This window comes from Symphalangus syndactylus, chromosome 9 (assembly GCF_028878055.3).
Source record: "Symphalangus syndactylus isolate Jambi chromosome 9, NHGRI_mSymSyn1-v2.1_pri, whole genome shotgun sequence".
Lineage (NCBI taxonomy): Eukaryota > Metazoa > Chordata > Mammalia > Primates > Hylobatidae > Symphalangus > Symphalangus syndactylus.
In genome coordinates, this window is record NC_072431.2 from 136,312,106 (window position 1) to 136,332,979 (window position 20,874).

Below are 20,874 nucleotides of genomic sequence, written 5' to 3' on the forward strand. Positions count from 1 at the left end.
CCACCTCCTTCTCTGTAAGTCTACTGACTCCTTTAGCTACCTTGTATTGTCTTGTATTTCATACACTAGCTAGCTAACATTTCATAACAATAACTAGTATTTAAGTGCTAGTTGTGTGCCAGGCACTGGGGTAAGCACCTTATATGAACTCATTTAATTTTTACGTGCTGTCTCCGAGGGAAGTAGGTGATCCATGATCTTTTATATTCATTTCTGAAATTCAAAGGGTTTGAAAATGGTTTCCTATGTTTATAGCAAACTAATTTGGCTGAAAAACCTGAACTAAGTGAGATGAAGCTATGTAAGGGTCTTTATATATCCTGCATCTGGAACATTATTTTTTGCTACAGGAACATTAGTGTGTATGATTATGAGTTGCTGCCCTACCTGGGGTGTTATATATATTTGGTATTACTTCCCCAAATTAAAAAAATTTTTAGTTGTGTAATATATCTGTCCCATAGATTTAGAGTAGGCGGTGGTGAACCTGTTTCATTACTCCGTTTTGTAGATGAGAAGGCTTATAGTAGAAGACATGAGGTAAATTGCCAAGTTTCTAAATAGTATGTTAAGTTATCAAGTGATTTACTCAGGTAATGCATGTATAAAATCAGACTCAAACCCGGCAGTTTACTCCAGAAACCGTACTCTTAAACTACAGTGTTGCCACGGCAAGATTGGCACTGGTATGTATGTCTTCAACTGACACAGTTGCTGATCTTTACTAATAGAGGAAAGCATACACCTGGATATCTATAATCTGGATTTGAGTGTGAATTATTGTGCTTTTATAAGTATCTTAGGTATTAATGTGTCTGATTATAGAGTTCCCCTAAGTATAACAGACCCTGGCCACTATGGCCTGTCTTAGGTAGAGGTAGAATCTGGTTTCTCTGTTGTCACTTCTTTTCCCTCCTTTGTATTATCTGTGTCTCGTTCAGTGCCGTAAATTGTATATTTTGGTTTTATTCAACAAATATTTATTTAATACCTGTTATGCAGTAGTCTGGAAATACAACATTGAGCAAGAAAATGGTACCTGTCTCAACAGGGACACTATTGTTATAGATTGGACATATCTTGGTGGGGTACCCCATGTTGCAGCATATTTGGCATCTCTGGGCCAAAATGGCATTAGAATCACTCCCCTCCCTGCATCATTGTGACAACTAAAATGACCCTAAACATTTCCCAAAGTCTCCTGTTTGGGGGTCGGCTAGTGGTGTATCTGGGTGTGATACTCAGGCTCAGCCCTGAGAGTAGTAGCTGCCCACTTGCCTGCCCATCCACTATCCAAGTGGAATAATTGATTTTAAGTATTTGTTTTTGGTAAATCCTGGCATAATACAAAATAAACAGCTGAGAGATCTATGAAGCAAATAGCTTAAACTGCTTATACTCTTGGTACAATGGCTAAACTCAAAAGGAAGATTGGTTGTGGATAGTTTACGCATAGACTAATTGAGAATTCCCATTATACTGTGTAAATAATAAGCATAAGTTAATAAGCTCCCAAGTGGACATACCAAGTGATGCAGGGTTTTTTTTTCAGTTATAGAATCAAGGTCTCTAGGCCCTTACATATGCAAGTTATTCGAAGACATATAATATGGCACACTTAGCATAAGTGTATCTTGTAACACTTACACATATCTGTTTCATTTTTATTTTTAAGTGACATTTTAAAATAAATTCCCAATTCTAATACATGTGAATAGAAACAACTATGAGGGTTTTATGATATTGAATCCATCATTTGAAAAAGGAATAAAATGTAAATCTTCATTCAGTATCCATATCAGCTGCTTTTTGGGCAATATTTTACATTAAACGTAATTAACATTCAAAGTTCACAGAACCTGTTCATGCTTATGACAGTTGACATTATTTTAAGTGAAAACAATTTTATTAAATTGCAATTATAAAAGTTTGTATATGCTTAATGAGAAGCATTCAGAAAATATAGAAACGTACAAAGAAAGTAAAAATATATATATTCTTAAGCTCACAGATGACTACATATCTGCTTGAGCATTATTGTCATGTCTTCTCGGGATTTCTCTGTGAGTGCATATGTGCTCACTCTGGCACTCTTGGGTGTGCTTCTGCTTGTGTGTGTATGCGCTCTTTTCTCCTACAAATCAAAGTTTATTATGAAAATTGGGTCATACCATTTGTTTTTTTACTTTCACACTCATATTTTGAACATCTTTTAATGGTAATGAATAAAATTTTGTACTTTATTAGCATTGTATGTATGTATCATGTATTTAAACAGTTCTCTGCGTAGACATTTGGGTGGTATCCTATACAGTATTTTGGCATGTATGTGCATCTTTGTGTAGCTGTCCAATTATTTTCTTTATATGAATTCCTAGGAATGGAATTGCTGAGTAAATGCTGGGTACATTTAGAATATTTTTATCAATTATCAGATTGTTCTCTAGAAAGGTTGTACCATTTCATATGCCCAGCAATAATGCTTTAATGTTTTGTTTCTTTGTTTTCTCTGACACTGGATATAATCAGTCTTTTTATTTTATTTTTTTTTATTTTGGCAATCGAATAGTTGAAAAAATCTATTTGGATTTGCATTTCTTCAATAACTAATGACAAAAATACAAAGAATTCATTAGCTGTTCATATTTCTTTTGTTGAGTTTCCATTTATATCTTCCATCTGTTTTTCTGTTGGGCAGTTTCTTCTTAAATTTCAAGATCTCTTCATATTATAGGATATGGAAATTTGTTATCCATAATGCACCTATTTTTTAAATTAGAAATATGATTCTTTTTGTTTTAGTAATTTTTGTATGTAATTTTTTTTTGCTTTTTATTCCAGTTGATGTCCCCACATTATAACATGATCATTATAATTCAAAATAATTCATTAGATAGGTTAAATATTAGATTTTTTTTTAAAAAAGGTACTTTTCAGATGGGAAACTATTTTCTTGATGTGGAAGGTTAAATTGTTCATGTTAGTTAGATGTGTTTGCTATGATTACAGTTTTAGTAGCTGTATATAAAAATAAGAATTGTGAGAGAGAAATCCTTTGATATAGTTGAATGATGTTGCATTAAAGCCAGATAGCCTTGGCTTTATTTGTTCTTTGATTTATCCAACAAATATTTATCAAGTGCCTATTAGGCATTAAATACTAAGAACGGATTTTTCATTTACTAGCTGTGTAACTATGGGCAGGTTACTTAAAGTAGCCAAGTGTCAGTTTCTTTATTTGTAAATGCGGGATCTACCTTATTGAGTTATTGTAAGGGTTAGTTATAGATTATCCAAAGTAACCAACAGCACCTGACATATAATTGGACAACAATAAATTGTAGTTAGTGTTATTATTCTTCATAGTAACAAAACATAATGTAATTTTAGCTTGCTATTATATATAATATTGCTGTGGTAGTAATTTAGCATATAGGGTAATTGATGATGATTATAATTTTATTAATAGGGAGGAGAATGGAGCCTAGCTAGGTTGATTATACTTACCATCCTGTCAGGTACATAATATTTCCTTATATTTGTATAGCAGTTTACAGTTTTCAAAGCTCTTGTCTTATTTATTCTACAGCGTTCCTCTAAGACAGGCAGGGCATGTGTAATTTTTGCTGTTTTACGATACAGCAGCTGAAGCTTAGAGAGAGTAATTGACTTGTCTAAGGTCATGTGGCTTTTAAGTGATTAACAGGTTCCACTTATAATTAAGATTCCCGGTGAACCTAGATTGACGCTTGTTGTGGGAAAGAACAGGGAACAGAATCTGACTATAATTGCCCAGTCTTCAAGTTTTAGCCATTTTATAGTTTCTTATGGTTGTGTCCATTCCAGTCATCTGAACATTGGCCTGAATGTTTTAGTTGTCTATTACATCGGTGGCATTCATGCTCTTGTGAAGTCACTTTCCTTTCAGTTTGGGTTGGGCCTGTAGCTTGTTTTAACAATGAGAATGCAAAGGAATTAAAGCTTTTCCAGGTCTGGGTGCAAAAAGGCCTGACAACTTATGCTTTTGTGTTTTTGAGAGACAGGATCGTCATGTAAGAAATCTGACTGTTCTCCTAGAGAGACCCAGTGGAAAAGAGGCCACATGGAGAGGGAGTATTTCTGAGATGACATGGACAGAGATGCTCAGCCATGCTAGTATCCTAGCTGATCTCATTTCTCATCTGCTGGCTGAAAGCAGTAGTATGAATGACCACCAGCAAGATGAGTGTAAGAACTGCCTAGCTGAGCCCTGCTCAGATTGCAGAATTATGACCAAATAAAATGGTGGTTGTTTTGTGCCAGTAAGTTTTGGGGTGGTTTGTTACACAACAATAGAAAAGCGAAAGAAATATGCGACAATATTCTTGAAAATAAAAGCCTTGCTAAAAGATGTTTACTTTTCTTGGCCTACCTTGACAGTTTTGGTCTTTCCTTGGCTTGCCAGTACCAGCTAACAAAAGAGAAATAGTAATGAACAACTCTTTTCTCCTCCAGAAGCCCATGATTTTGGCCTATACTTGGGTGAATCTGAGGTAAACTCAATCTCTGTTCTGAGTCTCTTCAGAGAAATCTCAAGAGATAGGGTTGCCTCCTAAGTCAAGTGTCTGATTCTTCTTTTCTGTTGATTTCCCACTTCCAGTTTTCTGTAGTTTTAAAAAAATTTCTTACTATCAGAGTATAGTTGGTTTTGGCCTCAGTCAGCCAAGTAAGACAAGATGAACTAGGCTTTCCTCCTCACTTCTACTTGTTTCTGTTGTCCCCAAAAGATTTGAGAGGCCGTTTAGGACTGAGAGTGGCTCTGAGACCGGTTAATCACCTTTGTTTTTGATGATTCACATATTAGTTAACAGGAAAGATGTGATAAATTGTTTATGCAGTTTATTTTTTCCTGTCTCACAGATCTGTTTCACTCTCATTTACGTACTGAAATACAGATTTTTTTATAAGTTTCTATTAGAGATAAGAATCAGTGATCTAAAAATTTTAAGTATATTTAAAAAAAATCAAACTGAGGGTTTTTTTTTTTTGATTAAGATCTTTTTGTCCTGAAAATTATAAATTCGGAGTATTACAGAACTTGATCAACTTCCAGGATGGTGGAGTGAGGGCCTCAGTGAATTTGTGCTCCCTATACAACAATAAAAATATGGGTAAAATAATGAAAATCAGCCATTTTAGAATTCTGGCAATTAAGCAGGAGTATGAATTGAAAATCATCTGTCCAAGAGAAAACTAGTGAATCTTGGGAAGACCAGTGGGGTCTGTGATATTTTAACTTGGGGTTATTCTTGTCCCTCTCTCCAGCTTAGTGGTGTAGCCAAAAGCTGGCAGTATTGCAGACAATGGAGAGAGCTGACCACTTCTGGAGCTCCATTAAAGGCACCATCCCCAGAGCATAGTTAATATTTTGTCCCAACTTGCAGCTCCCTGGGAAAACTCTTTTCTGAGAGAGTGGTTGGATATTTGATTTGACTCTGAACTCAGCTCAGTTGGGGGAAGAAAAAGCTTACCCCCAGGGCATTACTGAAACAATGGCAAACTGTTGGCAAAATGTCAACTGCCTAAGGCTGTGATTTCAGTTGAGGCAAAGGAAGAAGCTGGGCAGGAATTTAAAAGGAAAGTCTGGAGAACTAGCCAACTATAGGGAACTTTGGAAAGCTCTGGCATATTCCTGGGTATTTAAAAGGCTGTACAATGTGCAAGTCTGTACACATGCCCAGAAATGACCTGGGAAAGGAGAATGTCACCTCTGACTGATCTTGAGGCACTGTGTAATCAGGAAGTGAAAATCAGTGCTATTTGTAAGCTTCCTGAAGTTTGAAGGTATGAGTTCTCATGAAGATTTCTTTGGCAAAGGGTAGAAGACATATAGGCAAAGCATTTAAGGAAATCTTTTAAATGATCATTGGTTGACTACTACATTTTACTGGTCCAGGTATGACTTCTAGGAAGCCAGGCTTACAAATAAAAACACGATCCTAAAAAAAAAAAAAAAAAAAAGTTTCAGCAGAGAACTTGGTGGCCACACAGTACAGGGAATACAGGATCTGTAAAATTAGTTCATGAAAGTACTAAATAAGCAGCATCAAGAAAAACAACACACTGATGATTTAAAAATTTAGGGGAATAATGTGGAGCAATCTGATATGAGATTTGTTAAAATATATTACCTAAAATGTTCAGTTTTAACAAAAATTGAGAAATGCGAAGAAATAGGAAATATAACACACAGAGACGAATAATAAAAAACTAACAAAAAAAGTCCCTGTGGGAGCCTAGATTTTAGACTTCATAGTCTTTAAGTTAGCTATTACAAATACATTCAAAGAACTAAATGAAACCATGTCTAAAGAATTATAGGGAAGTATCAGAATGGTATTTCACCAGTGAAAGAGTATCAATAAAGATAGAAATTATTAAAAAACAAGGAAATTCTGGAGCCTAAAAGTATAATAACTGAAATGAAAAATTCACTAGAGGAGTGCAACAACAGATATAAATTGGCAAATGAAGGAATCTTTTAACTTGAAGTTAGGTCAATAGAGATTATTCAATGTGAGGATCAGAAAGAAAAATGAACAGTCTCAAAAGACTTATGTGACTCCATTAAATGTTGTGCCAACATGGACATTATAGGATTCCCAGAAGATGAGAAAGAGGCAGAAAGAATATTTTAAAAAAATAATGGCAGAAAACTTTCCAAACTTGCTGAAAAATGTTAATCTATGCTACACATTCAAGCTCACTGTAATCCAACTTGAATAAGCCCAAAGTGATCCATACCTAGACCCATCATAGTTGAATTTAAAGAAAAATCTTGAAAGTAGCAAGAGAAAAATGACTTGTTACAAGGAATCCTCAATAGGCTTAATAGCTAACTTATGAGAAACCCTGGAGGCTGGAAGACATTTTCAACGTTCAAAGAAAAAGACTGTCAACCAGTAATTCTCTATTTAGCTAAACTTTTCTTCAAAACTGAAAGTGAAATTAAGACATTTCCAAATAGACAAAAACTGAAAGGATTCGCACAAACTCTAAGAAATATTAAAGGAAGTCTTTCAGGTTGAAATGAAAGGACACTTAATGGTAAATTTTAATCCGTGTGAAGAAATAAAGAGGAATGGTTAAAGGTAACTACAGGCATCATGAAAGACATGTATAAAAATACATATAAATGCATTTTTGTTTGTAACATTTTTTTCTCCAGTTATTTAAAACACAGCTGAATAAAGCAATTCTTATAAAGTTGTATTGATGGGCTTATGATACATAAAAGATGGATTCCTTCATAGTTTTACAGATATGGTTCTCTTCTGGAATTTATAATACAACATGAACGCATCACTACTTTACAAGGCAGAGATAAGGTGCTGTTTGTCTCTTCCTCTAGTTTCTAAAATTGACTTGATTTAATGGCATCATCTTAATGGTGATTGCTGTCACTAAGCTCCCTCATCTCTTCCCCTGTTTCCAAGCAGTCCATAAATACTAAACTTTGCATCAATGCTGATAAACTAGCTGCCTTCCAGTGCCCTATATTTGATGATCCTCTCTTGGCACTTAATAATTTCAGCTTATAGATGATGTTTATGATCATGTTCTGTGGGCGGCAAGCCATCCAGATGCCAAGGCAAGAGACCAAGGGCACGAGTCGTTCCAGTGTAATAAAAGACATAAAACAACAAGAGTTATACTAGATCTAGGTCATAGACATGATTATATATGAATATCATATGAATTATATGTATATGTATTATATATGTTATATATGAGTATCATTAATCATTTGTAGCAATTACTCTTTATGCCAATATTATAATAATCGTTGCTGTATAATCATAACCTAGGAAAAACCAGGCCATACAGAGATAGGAGCTGAGGGGACATAGTGAGAAGTGACCAGAAGACAAGAGTGAGCCCTCCGTCACACCTAGACAGGGCCGCCAGAGGGCTCCTTGGTCTAGCAGTAACGCCAGCGTCTGGGAAGACGCCTGTTGCCAAGCCGACCGTGGTCTAGTGGTAGCGTCAGTGCCAAGGGAAAACACCCGCTACTTAGCAGACTGGGAAGGGAGTCTCCCTTTCCCCAGGGGAGTTTAGAGAAGACTCTACTCCACCTCTTGTGGAGGGCCTGACATCAATCAAGCCCGCCCGCAGTTATCTGGAGGCCTAACCGTCTCCCTGTGATGCTGTGCTTCAGTGGTCACGCTCCTAGTCTGCTTTCATGTTCCATCCTGTACACCTGGCTCTGCCTTTTAGACTGCAGTAGCAAAATTAGTGAAAGTACTAAAAGTCTCTGATATGCAGAAATAATATCATAATATTATGCAGAAATAATAGTGTATGCTATTGTATACGCTATATATGCGATATGCAGTAATAATAGTGTAAGCTGTCCTCTCTCTCTCTCTCTCTCTGCCTCGGCTGCCAGGCAGGGAAGGGCCCCTGTCTAGTGGACATGTGACTCACATGACCTTGTCAGTCATTGGGGATGACTCATACTCCTTACCTTGCCCCTTTTGCCTTGTATCCAATAAATAACAGCACAGCTTGGCATTCAGGGCCACTACCGGTCTCTGCGTCTTGGTGGTAGTGGTTCCCCGGGCCCAGCTGTCTTTTCTTTTATCTCTTTGTCTTGTGTCTTTATTTCTACAATCTCTCGTCTGCACACTGGGAGAAAAACCCACTGACCCTGTGGGGCTGGACCCTACAATGTTCAAGATGAAGATATAATGCTTATAATCATCCGTTTATAACTGTTTATGGTTGGCAGCCTTCCTTCCTTCCTTTTTTTCTTTCCTTTTTTTTTTTTTTTTTTTTTTTTTTGGAGACAGGGTCTTGCTCTGTTGCCCAGGCTGGTAGTGCAGTGGCACAGTTATAGCTCACTGCAGCCTCGATCACCTGGGCTCAAGCAATCTTCCTGCCTCATCCTCCCGAGTAGCTAGGACTACAGGCATGTGTCACCACACCCAGCTAATTTTTTACTTATTGTGGAGATGGGATCTTCCTGTGTTGCCCGGGCTGGTCTTCAACTCTTGGTTGCCTCAAGTGATTCTCCCTCCTTGGCCTCCCAAAGTGCTGAGATTACAGGCATGAGCCACCATACCTGGCTGCTAGTTTGGTCATTTTCTGTTTTGCAGACATTTAGATTGATTAGGGTTCTAATGATGTATTGTTGCAAACCTGTCTTTGATTCTTTTAAAGATTGTACTGCAATATTTTGTGGTTTGGGAAAATAAGCACTGTTTTTGGAGACAAATCTGTATTCAGAGTCTTGGCTGCCACTTGTTGGCTGACTTACCTTTAGATATATTTCTTCTGAGTCAGTAATCTCATCTATAAATTGGAAAGAGTGATACTAAACCTTTTAACTTTAATTTTAAAAGCGTCATTGATATTATGAGCTTCTATGAGTTTGTGTTTTGGGGAAGTCTCATAACCAATGAGACAATCACGGAGTTTCCTTCTTGCAAATGGTGAAGGTAAAGGAACTTTGAAACTTCAGTGGTACTTTCATAGTCTGTATTTGACAAGGGATCTTTTCTGATGAGATTGGTTCTTGTAGTTTGTTAATAGAAAAAGTCAGTTAAAACAGTAGGTCATAAAAAGTGCTGCATACTTCTCACTAACATTTTAACTTGAAGTATGCAAAATGTATAAATAGACTGTTTTTGTGACTAGGACCAAGGGCCTTTTTTTCAATATAGGCTTGCTGATTGGAACTGCAAGTCTTATATAAATCTACATCTATAACAAATCATATCCAGTTTATGCTGTGTTTCTTTAATATAGATTAAAAAATTGAGACACTTGCAGAGCAGTGATTCTCAAAGTGTGGTTCTAAGCCCAGCAGCCTCAGCATCATGGGAATTTCATAGCATGCAAATTCTTTGGTTTTACTCCAGACTTACTGAATCAGAAACTATGGAAGGTGGGGCTCAGTATTCTATGCTTGGCTTCCATGCTACATTTTGAGAAACATTATATTCTATATTTTATTATTTTTCCCAGTTTTAAAAATATTTCTCTTATCTTTGACTATTTCAACAGCAGTGTTTTGTAGTGACTTGCCTTTATCAAGTCTTTTCAATGCGTTTGACTTAGTTTTTAAAGACACAAGACCTTTTATTTTTGCTTTTATGGTTTATGTGATACTTAATTAAATTAGCTAATTACAATAACAATAAAACTCCCCTGTTGAGGTTTTGGAACAAATATTGTTCTGGGTGAATATACAGCTCAGCAGTTGGGAGCAGAAGTGTTGAGGGGCATGCTAGAGAGACTTCTGCAGGCTGTGAGTTTTCAGTATTCTGTGGACATCTGTCAGTATGGTTAAAGAGGAAGTGGAACAATGTGGGTTTACATAGCAAGCTGGGTAAGTGAAGCTCGATCAAGAGAGCTTCTCATGTTTATTATTCTATATAGGCTTGTAAATTTCTTGGATCCATTTATCTTTATAATCCCGAATTCAATATGCATGTTTTAGACTTGTGTTAGTCTGTAGGTAGTCTTCTTGGCTAGACCCCAGAGTTAGAAATATGTTTTTAATGATTTTCAGATCTCTTAGGTCAACATTGTGGAGAAATAAGAGAACCCAGAGGTTCATATGAAAAATACGTGCCTGTTATTATGACACCAAAGGGAAAACTCTGTTGCAGCTAATACTTGAAGTAGAAAACAGATGGAAATCTTCTTCTCTAGCCTAAGACTGCAGCTTTTGCCCTGGCTTATAGTGCCTACTTTGATTTGGGAAATCCAATTATGTGTGCAGATAATTCCCCAGGTGAAGTGTTTGCCTACCATTGAGATCCTTAAGGGTTATATAAGTCGATCCAGACTCTGGCCTGCTGAATCAAAACTGTTGCTTTTCAGCAACATTCTAGGTGGAGTTTTGATTGAGCTACTCTTTTATGAGTGTTTTAATTTTTAGTGTATTTTTAACCACATTGCTAATCTCACGAAAGGGCCTGAATAGCCTGTCTAAGTCAAGTCTGGATCATCTTGTTACTGCAATAGTTGGGTCATAGTACTGCTGTGCAACATTAATAGAAAACTACATAATGTGCAGAAAATAACTATTGCATAGCAACATCAGAATACTGTAACAGTTGTCCAATAAAACAGCAGTATTAGTCCCCCTGAAGTTGTTCAGATAGGGATTTGATAAGCCTAGTATTCATTCTTCACTGACATAGTAACTCAGTCATTTCACTGACAAAGTAATAGTTGCCACGTATCTGATTTAACAAAGAAATGAATGTTGCTTAAATCCTTAAGATAGATTGAAGTTTTTGTTAGGGATAGGCTCTAAATCCATATCTTTTGTATAGTATAAATTGTGATTCTGTATTGGAATTATACTTTGCTGTCTGGAGAAGTGTTTATAAAAGTAATGAAAATTTTGGTTTCAATCAAAACAAAAATTAGAACAAAAATTATACTGAAAATAATTATTACATAAATTTTGAATGATAACTATGAGCTAGTGACATATATGTATTACATCATTTTCTCATTACAATATCTCACTAGGGTGTGTTATCTAGATTTTATAGATGGGGAAAATCGAATTAAGAAAGAAAGTGACTTACCCAAGGTCATTTAAGTAGTAAGTGGTAGAGCTAGGATTTGAAATGTGGTCTGTTTAACACTAAAGCCCAAGCTTTTAAATACTGCTTTACACCTTAATATCCGGTGCTTTAATATTCTTGGCCTTCTTTCAAAAACTTCCCTCTTCCTGTCAATTCCAGAGATAACATTCAATAACTTGACAACAGTGACCTTTCTAAACAAATACAGTGTGTTACAGAACCAGATGGCCTAAGATTATATTTTATTTTTCTGGCCCAAAATAAATTGCCTGCCCTAAGACTGATAAAGTCCAAAAAAAGACGCTTCTGTGTCCCAGGACCTCATCAGGCCACATGGCCAGCCAGTGCTGTTTATCATAAGTCAGCCACGAGTAGAAAACCTTATGTCTTTATACTATAATTTAGATTAGGACCTAATGAAGGGGCAATAAGCTGGTTTACTAAATAAGATCATTCAGTAGTCGCAGTGCATTTGGTAGAAAGGTTCTGAAGAAGTGAAGACAATTCTAGGCAGTACTACTGTCTGTTCTATAAATTGGATGTAAGGAAAAGGCCAATTTATAATTCAACAAACTCCCAAATTAGGCATCCCTTTTTCCCCCTTGCTGGGATTTAAGGAGGATTTTTTCTAATAACTAGCCACCTTATTCTTGATCATTCAAAATCTGGGTGAGAATTTTCTTAAAAGTCTTAGACAGATATATTTTAAACGTAATTCTATATTGGGAACATAAGTTATGCCACACATAAGCATAAACAATGCTTTTATGAGTTCAATTATACTTAATGAATTTCACACTTAGAAAGACACGTTTAAGCAGGGTAGGCATAGAAATGTTTCAAAGATATGTTGAAGCCAAACTTGTAATTGACAGTCAGATATAGTGACAAAAGAAACACTAGACTTGGAGTTAGGAGACCTCTGAGACTTGGCTTTACCATTACTCTGTAAGGATCCTTGAGCAAGTGATTTAAATTCTCCAAGACTCAGTTATTTGTAAAACGATGCCAGAATGATATTACTTGCCTTGTTTTATTGCAGGGTTGTTCTGAGGACAAAGTTAGGGAACAGGTGACAAAGGTACAGTGATGTACAAATGGATGCTGTTATTATGGAAGCATCTAATATATATAAGGGTAAATGTCCTTAGCTGTGAGTGGAACAGATTTGCCTTTAGAATTGCTCTGCTGTTTAGTAATTTGGTGCTTTGGGCCAAGGCACCACAATCTTTTTGAATTTCAGTACTCTCATCTGTATAAAATAATCGACATCACAGATTTGTGAGAGTTACATTAATGTAGATACTATATTTAAATTTTTGTAAAATAGTGATGGGGTAGGAGTTATTATCTTGAACAGATTTCAGAAAGTTAGAAAAGAAATAGCCAGAGATTTTTTATCTGTTCCCAAACATCTTAATAAGATAAACTACTCATAGAATGTTAGAATGCTAGAAGAACCCTTCCAAGGTCATCTATCTTATCCTGCTCATTTTAAGACAAGGATCACCTCCTAATACTTTTGTCAATTGTGCTCTGTTTATATGCATAGATGATAACATCTCACCAGCATCATCAGTTGTAAAGGATAGCAACTGTCTCAATCACAATAGATACAGGTTTCTGAAAATGTAAAGCCATGTCAGAGAAGAACTCTGGAGATAGTATCGGGCTGTGAGGAGAATTTGGGCTTTGGCCGGGTACAGTGGCTCACCGCCTGTAATCCCAGCACTTTGGGAGGCTGAGGCGGGCGGATCACGAGGTCAGGAGATTGAGACCATCCTTCCTAACATGGTGAAATCCTGTCTCTACTAAAAAAAAAAAAAAATACAAAAAATTAGCCGGGTTGTGGTGGCGGGCGCCTGTAGGCCCAGCTACTCGGGAGGCTAAGGCAGGATAATGGCATGAACCCGGCAGGCGGAGCTTGTAGTGAGGCAAGATCGCACCACTGCACTCCAGCCTGGGTGACAGAGCAAGACTCCGTCTCAAAAAAAAAAAAAAAAACGAATCTGGGCTTTGTTGTGACAAGTTGAGATGGAATCTTGCTCCTGTCAGTTACTAGTTTGTGACAGTGAAATATTTACTTAGTATTTTGTGCCCACATAACTATACTGTTTTTGTTGTTGTTGTTTTAACCTACCATTGTTGTTTTAACCTACCACATAGGCTATGTCTGTGTCTGTACTTAAACCTGACTGGCTGTCCATTTTTACATATCATCCTTTGGATCTGAGATGTGTTTGATTTTTATGCTATTTATACTAATGGTTCTTGACCTTCTCTTTCTTGTTTCTAACACATTTGAGACTGGGGATTACAATAGTGATCCCTGAATATTGCAGGGGTGCTTGTGGCAAATCAGCATCTTGGAGTTGTAGGTCAGGTGTACTTTGAAAAGGCTTCCTTCTTAAGGCTGGTTTAGGGACTTACACATGAGCTATAATTTTTTTTTTTTTTTTTTTTTTTTTGAGATGGAGTCACGCTCTGTTGCCCAGGCTGGAGTGCAGTGGCGCGATCTCAGCTCACTGCAACATGAGCTATAATTTTCAAAACTATAATTATTTTGGGTCACATGTCATGTTTTTCTTACGTTGTTGATTTTGTACGGTTGAATTTATCTATATTGGTGTCTAAAAAATTATTTGAAAGCTAACTGGACAGTATTTTAATGTGAAATTGTAAAACAGTTTTAAGTGTATTCCCATGAGAAGAGCTCTTCCAAAGAAAATAATAGGAAAATAATATTTTATCATTGACCCAGTAAAAACAAGTGCAAAAAAAATTTATGTTCACAATCAAGAATAATGACCTTTGTGCACTTTTTAGAACACAGTATGGAGAGATTTCATAGTTTATATATTGACTTTATCTTTGACTTATTGAAAATATTGTTTTCATCCTTATTGGGTGTCCTGGAAAAATACCCAAGTTGATCCTTAAATTTGAAAAAAGAAAATTCAAAACCAGGTATTTAGTTCTAGATTCTAATGGTTCTAGGCTAGAAAATAGAAGATTGGTAGGTAAAGAAAATAATGTATATGAAATAGTATATGAACACAGAAGCATAACATATTTGTGTTCCTACACTGAACACAAATTCAGTGTGCATTTTCTGTCTTTTTGCAGCAGTTCAACTTTGGACATGTATTTCTTTCTTTCTCTTTTTGTTAAATAAATGAACAGAATTTATCCCTTGATCATCTGTAACATAGTTTCATTGTAACGAATAGTCTAGGCTTTCACTTGAATTTTTTTTAATGAATTTATGTGGAGATCCTTTGCATTTTTCTAAATTTTGGCTACCACTAATTAGAGAGTGGGTATTACGAAAAACTGACAGGCAGTTTTAAAAAATATTAAATGAATTGGTTTTGAAAAGGGATACAAGTATGTAGTTTTACATTTTTCAACTTGTTTTTACATTGCCCTTTAGAATGTTTAATATTTTGTAATGAAAGTATGTGGTTTTTCTTTTTTTTTTTCAAAAAGAAAACAATCGGGTAAAAATCTGAGAAATATTTTCAGTTGTCCAAGGCTAATGACTTAAATAGGTCTAGGTCTTCATGGTTGACAGCTGCAGATAATTAGCTTTTTCTTTCTTAACGAAGAAAGCAAATGGAGCTGCAAGACATTCATTGCCTTTTCTGTCATCATAATAATAATGTATGTATTTAACTCCTGCAGTTCCTTAAATTGATTTAGTGCTAAGCTGCCTACATTACATGTAATAGGAGTGACAAGTGAAAGCTGCAGCACATATTTGCGTGGCAAAAGGGAGCAGTGATTGACAGCAAAGTTTCTCTCTACAAGAAATAGCAGTGTTGTGGAGCTCAAAAAGGGCCAGATACATAATTCTTAAAATTGTAGAGCAGATTCATGAAATGAATTTTAAAAAGTGATTGCCACTTGGTGTACTTGAGTGTCTTTGTGTTTTTGGCTCTGGGTGAGGGGCACAGATGGACAGAATCTCACCTGACTGCCAAATATCAATACATTCCTTTTAAGTATGTTAGTATTTGTAATTTAAGAATGATACTTACAAATTTTAGATCAAATTATGTCTCTGTACTAAGTAACTGAAAATTTCCATTAGCTGTAACAATTCACTGTATTTGAAGAAGCCGAGTAATACATCTTTTCAAATAAGGATTTTGAAGGCCCTAAATTGAGTTATCTTTCATGGAAAATACCCATTTTTACATGTCTGTAAAACTTGAGGTATCATTTCTGGAAAGGTAATCACATAGGATTGGTGGTTTCTTTTGGTCAGACAGTGGCTAAATGCGATCATCTTTCAAAAGTACTCAAAAAACATTCTGGCTTTCTTTTGTTCCCATGACACATACCCAGAAGCCATGGTTGAAAGGACACTTGGTGATTGCTGCTGCATGATGCTCTGTGATGAGCCTAGAGTGCTGGGCTTCATATTATGCCATGGAAATGTTTCTTATTTTGTTGACAACTCTGTGTCTGTGGGAGGCAGGGAGGGGAAGCCCTGTGTGTGCTTGTACACTGGCAGCCTCTACTGGCCATTGCAAAGAGCAGCATTGCCCTCTGTTCTTTCCATTCCAGGCTGCATATGCTTTTACTTGGGTTTAGCTCTTTCTTCTTTGGTCCTCACCCTCTTTGTTATCCTCTTTTGAAGACTAGTTATTCTGTTGGATGTCTTGATTTATAATTATTAAAGAGCTACTAGTCCAGTATTTTCATTAATAAATTAATATCATAAGTGAATGGAATTCTTCAGGACCTTAGAAGTTATGAATATAACCTTTCCTTGAGAAATAATTTTCATGTAAGAGGGAAGATAGATTCATCTTTATGTAGGTTTTAAAATACTTTCTCAGTTGCAAGCCTTAATGTATGATATAGAGATTAGTCATTTATTTACGACTGACAAATAATCCTGATGCCCTGAAAGAAAGCCTTGGCTCAGTGGTAGACTTAACTACACACACACACACACACACGTACACACACACACACATTCACACACACACACACGTGTGTGTGTATATATATATATATATATATATAATTCTTTAGATTTAGGTATATCAGCTCTCTCTTAGAGGTTTCCAGGAAGTGGGCATAAACTCTTACTGGGCTTTGTGCATATGAATACCTCTGGGGGTTGGATAGAGGGTGGTGTCTAGGCTTTAAGTCTAGACAGAAAATGATAAGTATTTGTAAATAACAGATCCAAGGATGGCAGTAAACTGGATTATTCTGTTTCAGGGATAGAAACTTATAAAATGTTTGATCTAATATGTTTGACTTTGGGCAATAATTTGACCACAGTAGATGATTTCCCCAATAAAATAGACTAATTTCTTGACATTTACATTTTATCAGTGGCTGTACTTACTAATCACCTAGTTATCTATGAATCTCTTGGTATTTTCAAATAAGACATCTAATTGAATCTTTTTATACAAAGTCTCGTATCCAATGGCTTCCATTCCTACTGCTACCACCAATTCCTAGATTATTACAGTAACTTTAGGTTAGTGCAAAAGTAATTGGCAAAAGCCATAATTACTTTTGTGCCAACCTACACTAATAGATTTCATTTTTTCCATGTTCTTTATCTTTTAATTCAGCCCGTACAACCTAGTCATATGCATTTGACTAAAACATTGCTTTTATTGCATCACGTTTTTTTCTTTTAATAATTTATTATTTGCTTGAGAAAATGAAAAGGACTAAAGGATATAGCCAGTAGAGCAAGACAAGGAGCATGGAGCTAGGAATAGGAAGATGTGGGATTTTTGCTTTGATTTTGGCTATATGACCTTAAGCATATACATACACCTTCCTGAGTCTCTGTTTTTCTATTATTTAAAATTATTTGTTGCCAAGATTGGTTAAAATAATGTTATATGAAATTGCCATGAGTTCTTCAGAACTCTATTTTCCTGCTACAGAGTAAAAAGACAAAATTTCTTAGTCTGGAATTTCTTTTCAAACAGCTCATTTCTGTACTATGCATGGCATATAATAGGTACTTAATAAATGCTGTTTGAATAAATTCTGTACTTCCAATCTTGTATTTCTCTCTTATTTTCCAACTCAAATATGTTGTCTCTACTCTGACCACTGGAAATGTTGTTCATATGGTCACAGCTACGTCATTGTTCTGTTCTTTGCCCTGCTAAGAATCCTGTCCTTCGCTTTTTTTTTCAAATCCTGATTTTTAGGAATAGTCAAGTTCCCCCATCTCCTTTCAGTCCACTTTTGCTTTTTCTTTTTTTCACCATAGCAATACTTACTATCTTTACCACTCACTGCTCTATTTTGAGATATATAGTATCTTGTATTATTAATAAAAATGCCCTGTTTGTATACCTTCTCTTCTTTGTATACTGTAAACTCCTGTAGAATAAGAATAATAGCTTTGATTTTTGTAGTTAACTCTTTAAGGATATTTTCATTGAACTTGTAATATATCCAGATTAACATATGGGCCAAGTGTAGTGGCTCACGCTTGTAATCTCAGTACTTTGGGAGGCTGAGGCAGGTGGATCACCTAAGGTTGGGAGTTCAAGACCTGGCTGGATAACATGGTGAGACCCTGTCTCTACTAAAAATACAAAGAAACAAAAAAAAGTTAGCTGAGCATGGTGGTGTATGCCTGTAATCCCAGCTACTAAGGAGGCTGAGGCAGGAGAATCACTTGAACTCGGGAGGCGGAGGTTGTGGTGAGCTGAGATCATGCTACTGCATTCCAGCCTGGGAAACAGAGTGAGACTCTGTTTCAAAAAAAGAAAAAAAGCAAAACAGATTAACATATAAGAAATGGTTTATATTTGTCACAAGATATTAGAACAAGGATTGGCAGGTTGTTAGAAGTGAGATACTAAGATGCTGTCAGACTACTGATACTCTTGATTTATAGGGGTAAAGAATTCAGATTTCAAGGGCTTTGGGGAAGGTTCCCCTCTGAAAAGAATGACCTGCATATTGTTATGAGTTAGTGATTCTTCTATTTTAATAAAGCACCCCTTTAACGTATAGATACCTTAATTAGGAACAGGTCCTTATATACCAATATTGTTGCCTTGTGAATATAAATTAAGTGGTAAAAGGCGTAGAAGTCATAGGGGTGAGAGAGATGCTTACTTCTCCACCGATACCTTTTGAATTTTTTTTTTTTTTTTTTTTTTAGTATTTACATTTTTACCTGTTCAAATCTAACAAATTGGAACTGTTTCTTGGATGGGTAAGTTATCAAACATTCCCACCAGTGTAAAAGTCTTCAACATATATTTAATTGCTTTTATTTGTTAAATCAGCTTTATTGGGACGTAATTTACTTACAGTATAATTCAGCAATTTTAAATGTACAATTTGATGAGTTGTGGCGGATGTATACAATTGTGTTCCACCATTACAACCAAATATGGATCATTTCCTTCACCCCCAAAAGTTTGTTCCTGCCCTTTTGTAGTCAATCCTTTACCCCATCTCATTGCTCCTGGCAACCACAGTTCTACTTTATAGTACTACAATTTTGCTCCTTCTAGAATTTTATATAAATGGAATCATGCAGTATGTAGTTTTTGCACCTGGCCTCTTTTAGATTTTACCTGTATATGTATCAGCAGTTTGTTCCTTTTTATTGCTGAGTGGTAGTTTACTGTGTGGCTATACCGCAATTTAGTTATTCTGGTAACTATTTGATGGAATTTTTCTTTTTCAGGGTTTATCTATTATGAATAAAACAGTTATACAGACACTGTCATGCAATATAAGTGTTTTTATGGACATATGTTTTTATTTTACTCGGACAAATGTGTACGAAGCGATTGCTGAGTCATATGATAAGGGTATGTTTTAACTTTTCTAAGTAACTGCCAAACTGTTTTCCAAAGTGACTGTACCATTTTGCATCCCTGCCAGTTGCTCTACATCCTTGTCAACACTTGGTATTAACAGTTCTTTTTATTTTAGCTATCATTCTAATGAAGGTGTAATGGTAACTCATTACAGTTACATTAGTTTGTATTTCACTAAAATGATTAATATTTTGAGCATTTTTTCATGTATTTTTTGGTCATTTGCATGTATTCTTATGTAAAGTGTCCAAACCATTTCCCTATTTTTTATTTGCATTTTTATTTATGAAGGCAGGAGTGCAGTGGCATGATCACAGCTCCCTGCAGCCTTGACTTCCCAGGCCCAAACAATCCTCCCACCTCACCCTCTGAGGAGCTGGGACCGTAGGCGTGTACCTCCAGGCCTGGCTAATTTTTTTAACTTTTTGTAGATACTGGGGTCTCCCTATGTTGCCCAGGCTGGTCTTGAACTCCTAGGCTCAAACGATCCTCCTGCCTTGGCCTCCCAAAGTGTTGGGATTATAAGCATAAGCCCCAGTGCCCAGCCCCTAGTTTTAAAAAAACAGTTCTTTGTTTCCTTCTTATTGAGTTCTGTATATATATTTACATATTCCGGATACAAGTCCTTTATCAGAGATATGTTTTCCAATTTTTTTTTTCCAAGTCTGTAGGCTTGTGCTTTCATTTTCTTAAGTGTGCCTTTTCAAAGAGTAAGTCTTTAATTTTGATGAAGCCCAATTTATTGATTTTTTCCTTTGTGCTTTTTGTGGAGTGCTAAAGATTTTTATCTAAACGAATATCATTTAGATTGCCTTGTATGTTCTTCTAGTAGCTTATAATCTCATTTTTAGGCTTATGATACATTTTGAGTTAATTATTGTATATGATATGAGGTGCTGTATCTTTCCAAATGGGTATGTGATTGTTCCAGTTCCATTTGTTGAAAAAGACAATAATTTTTCCATTTAATTACCTTAACGTTTTCGTTGAAAAATCAGTTGACCATATATATGTGTGGGTTTTTTCCATTCTATTTTTTAATTACTATCTTTATGACAATACCCTATTTTCTTGATTATTGTAGCTCATAGTCTTACAGTTAAGTAATATATAAGTCCTCCCACTTTCCCTTGTGTTTCAAAATTGTTTTGGTTACTTTACATCCTCTATGTTTTCATATACATTCTTAAAAGCCCACTGGGATTTTGACTGGAATTGCGTTGACTCTATAGATCTGTTTCAAGAAAATTAATATATTAAACAATATTGGGTGTTATGATTCACGAACATGATATGTCTCTTTCTTTACTTAGGTCTTTAATTTCTCTTACCGGTGTCTTGCAGTTTTTAGTGGATAATTCTTGCATGTATTTTTTGTTAAGTTTATTCCCATTATATATTTAATACTATTATAAGTGACATCACCTGCTATTGTAATGCCAGCAATG

At 35.7% G+C, this 20,874-nt stretch overlaps 1 protein-coding gene and 1 pseudogene across 24 annotated transcripts in view; one reads left to right on the plus strand and one right to left on the minus strand.

Moving 5' to 3' along the window:
• RFX3 (regulatory factor X3) overlaps positions 1–20,874 on the plus strand; it is a 322,024-nt gene that overhangs the window by 47,362 nt on the left and 253,788 nt on the right. For 2 of the 24 annotated variants that reach the window (XM_063609890.1, XM_063609884.1), the window contains one exon: positions 18,757–18,810. The exons of 21 other annotated variants lie outside the window; for them this stretch is intronic. In XM_063609890.1, the coding sequence (XP_063465960.1) occupies positions 18,807–18,810 (4 nt within the window). In that variant the 5' untranslated portion in view covers positions 18,757–18,806. Of the gene's footprint in view, positions 1–18,756; positions 18,811–20,874 lie in introns of those variants that run through there. One more of the 24 variants, XM_063609888.1, reaches the window with a different exon arrangement.
• On the minus strand, positions 17,911–18,604 carry LOC134731396 (uncharacterized; annotated as a pseudogene).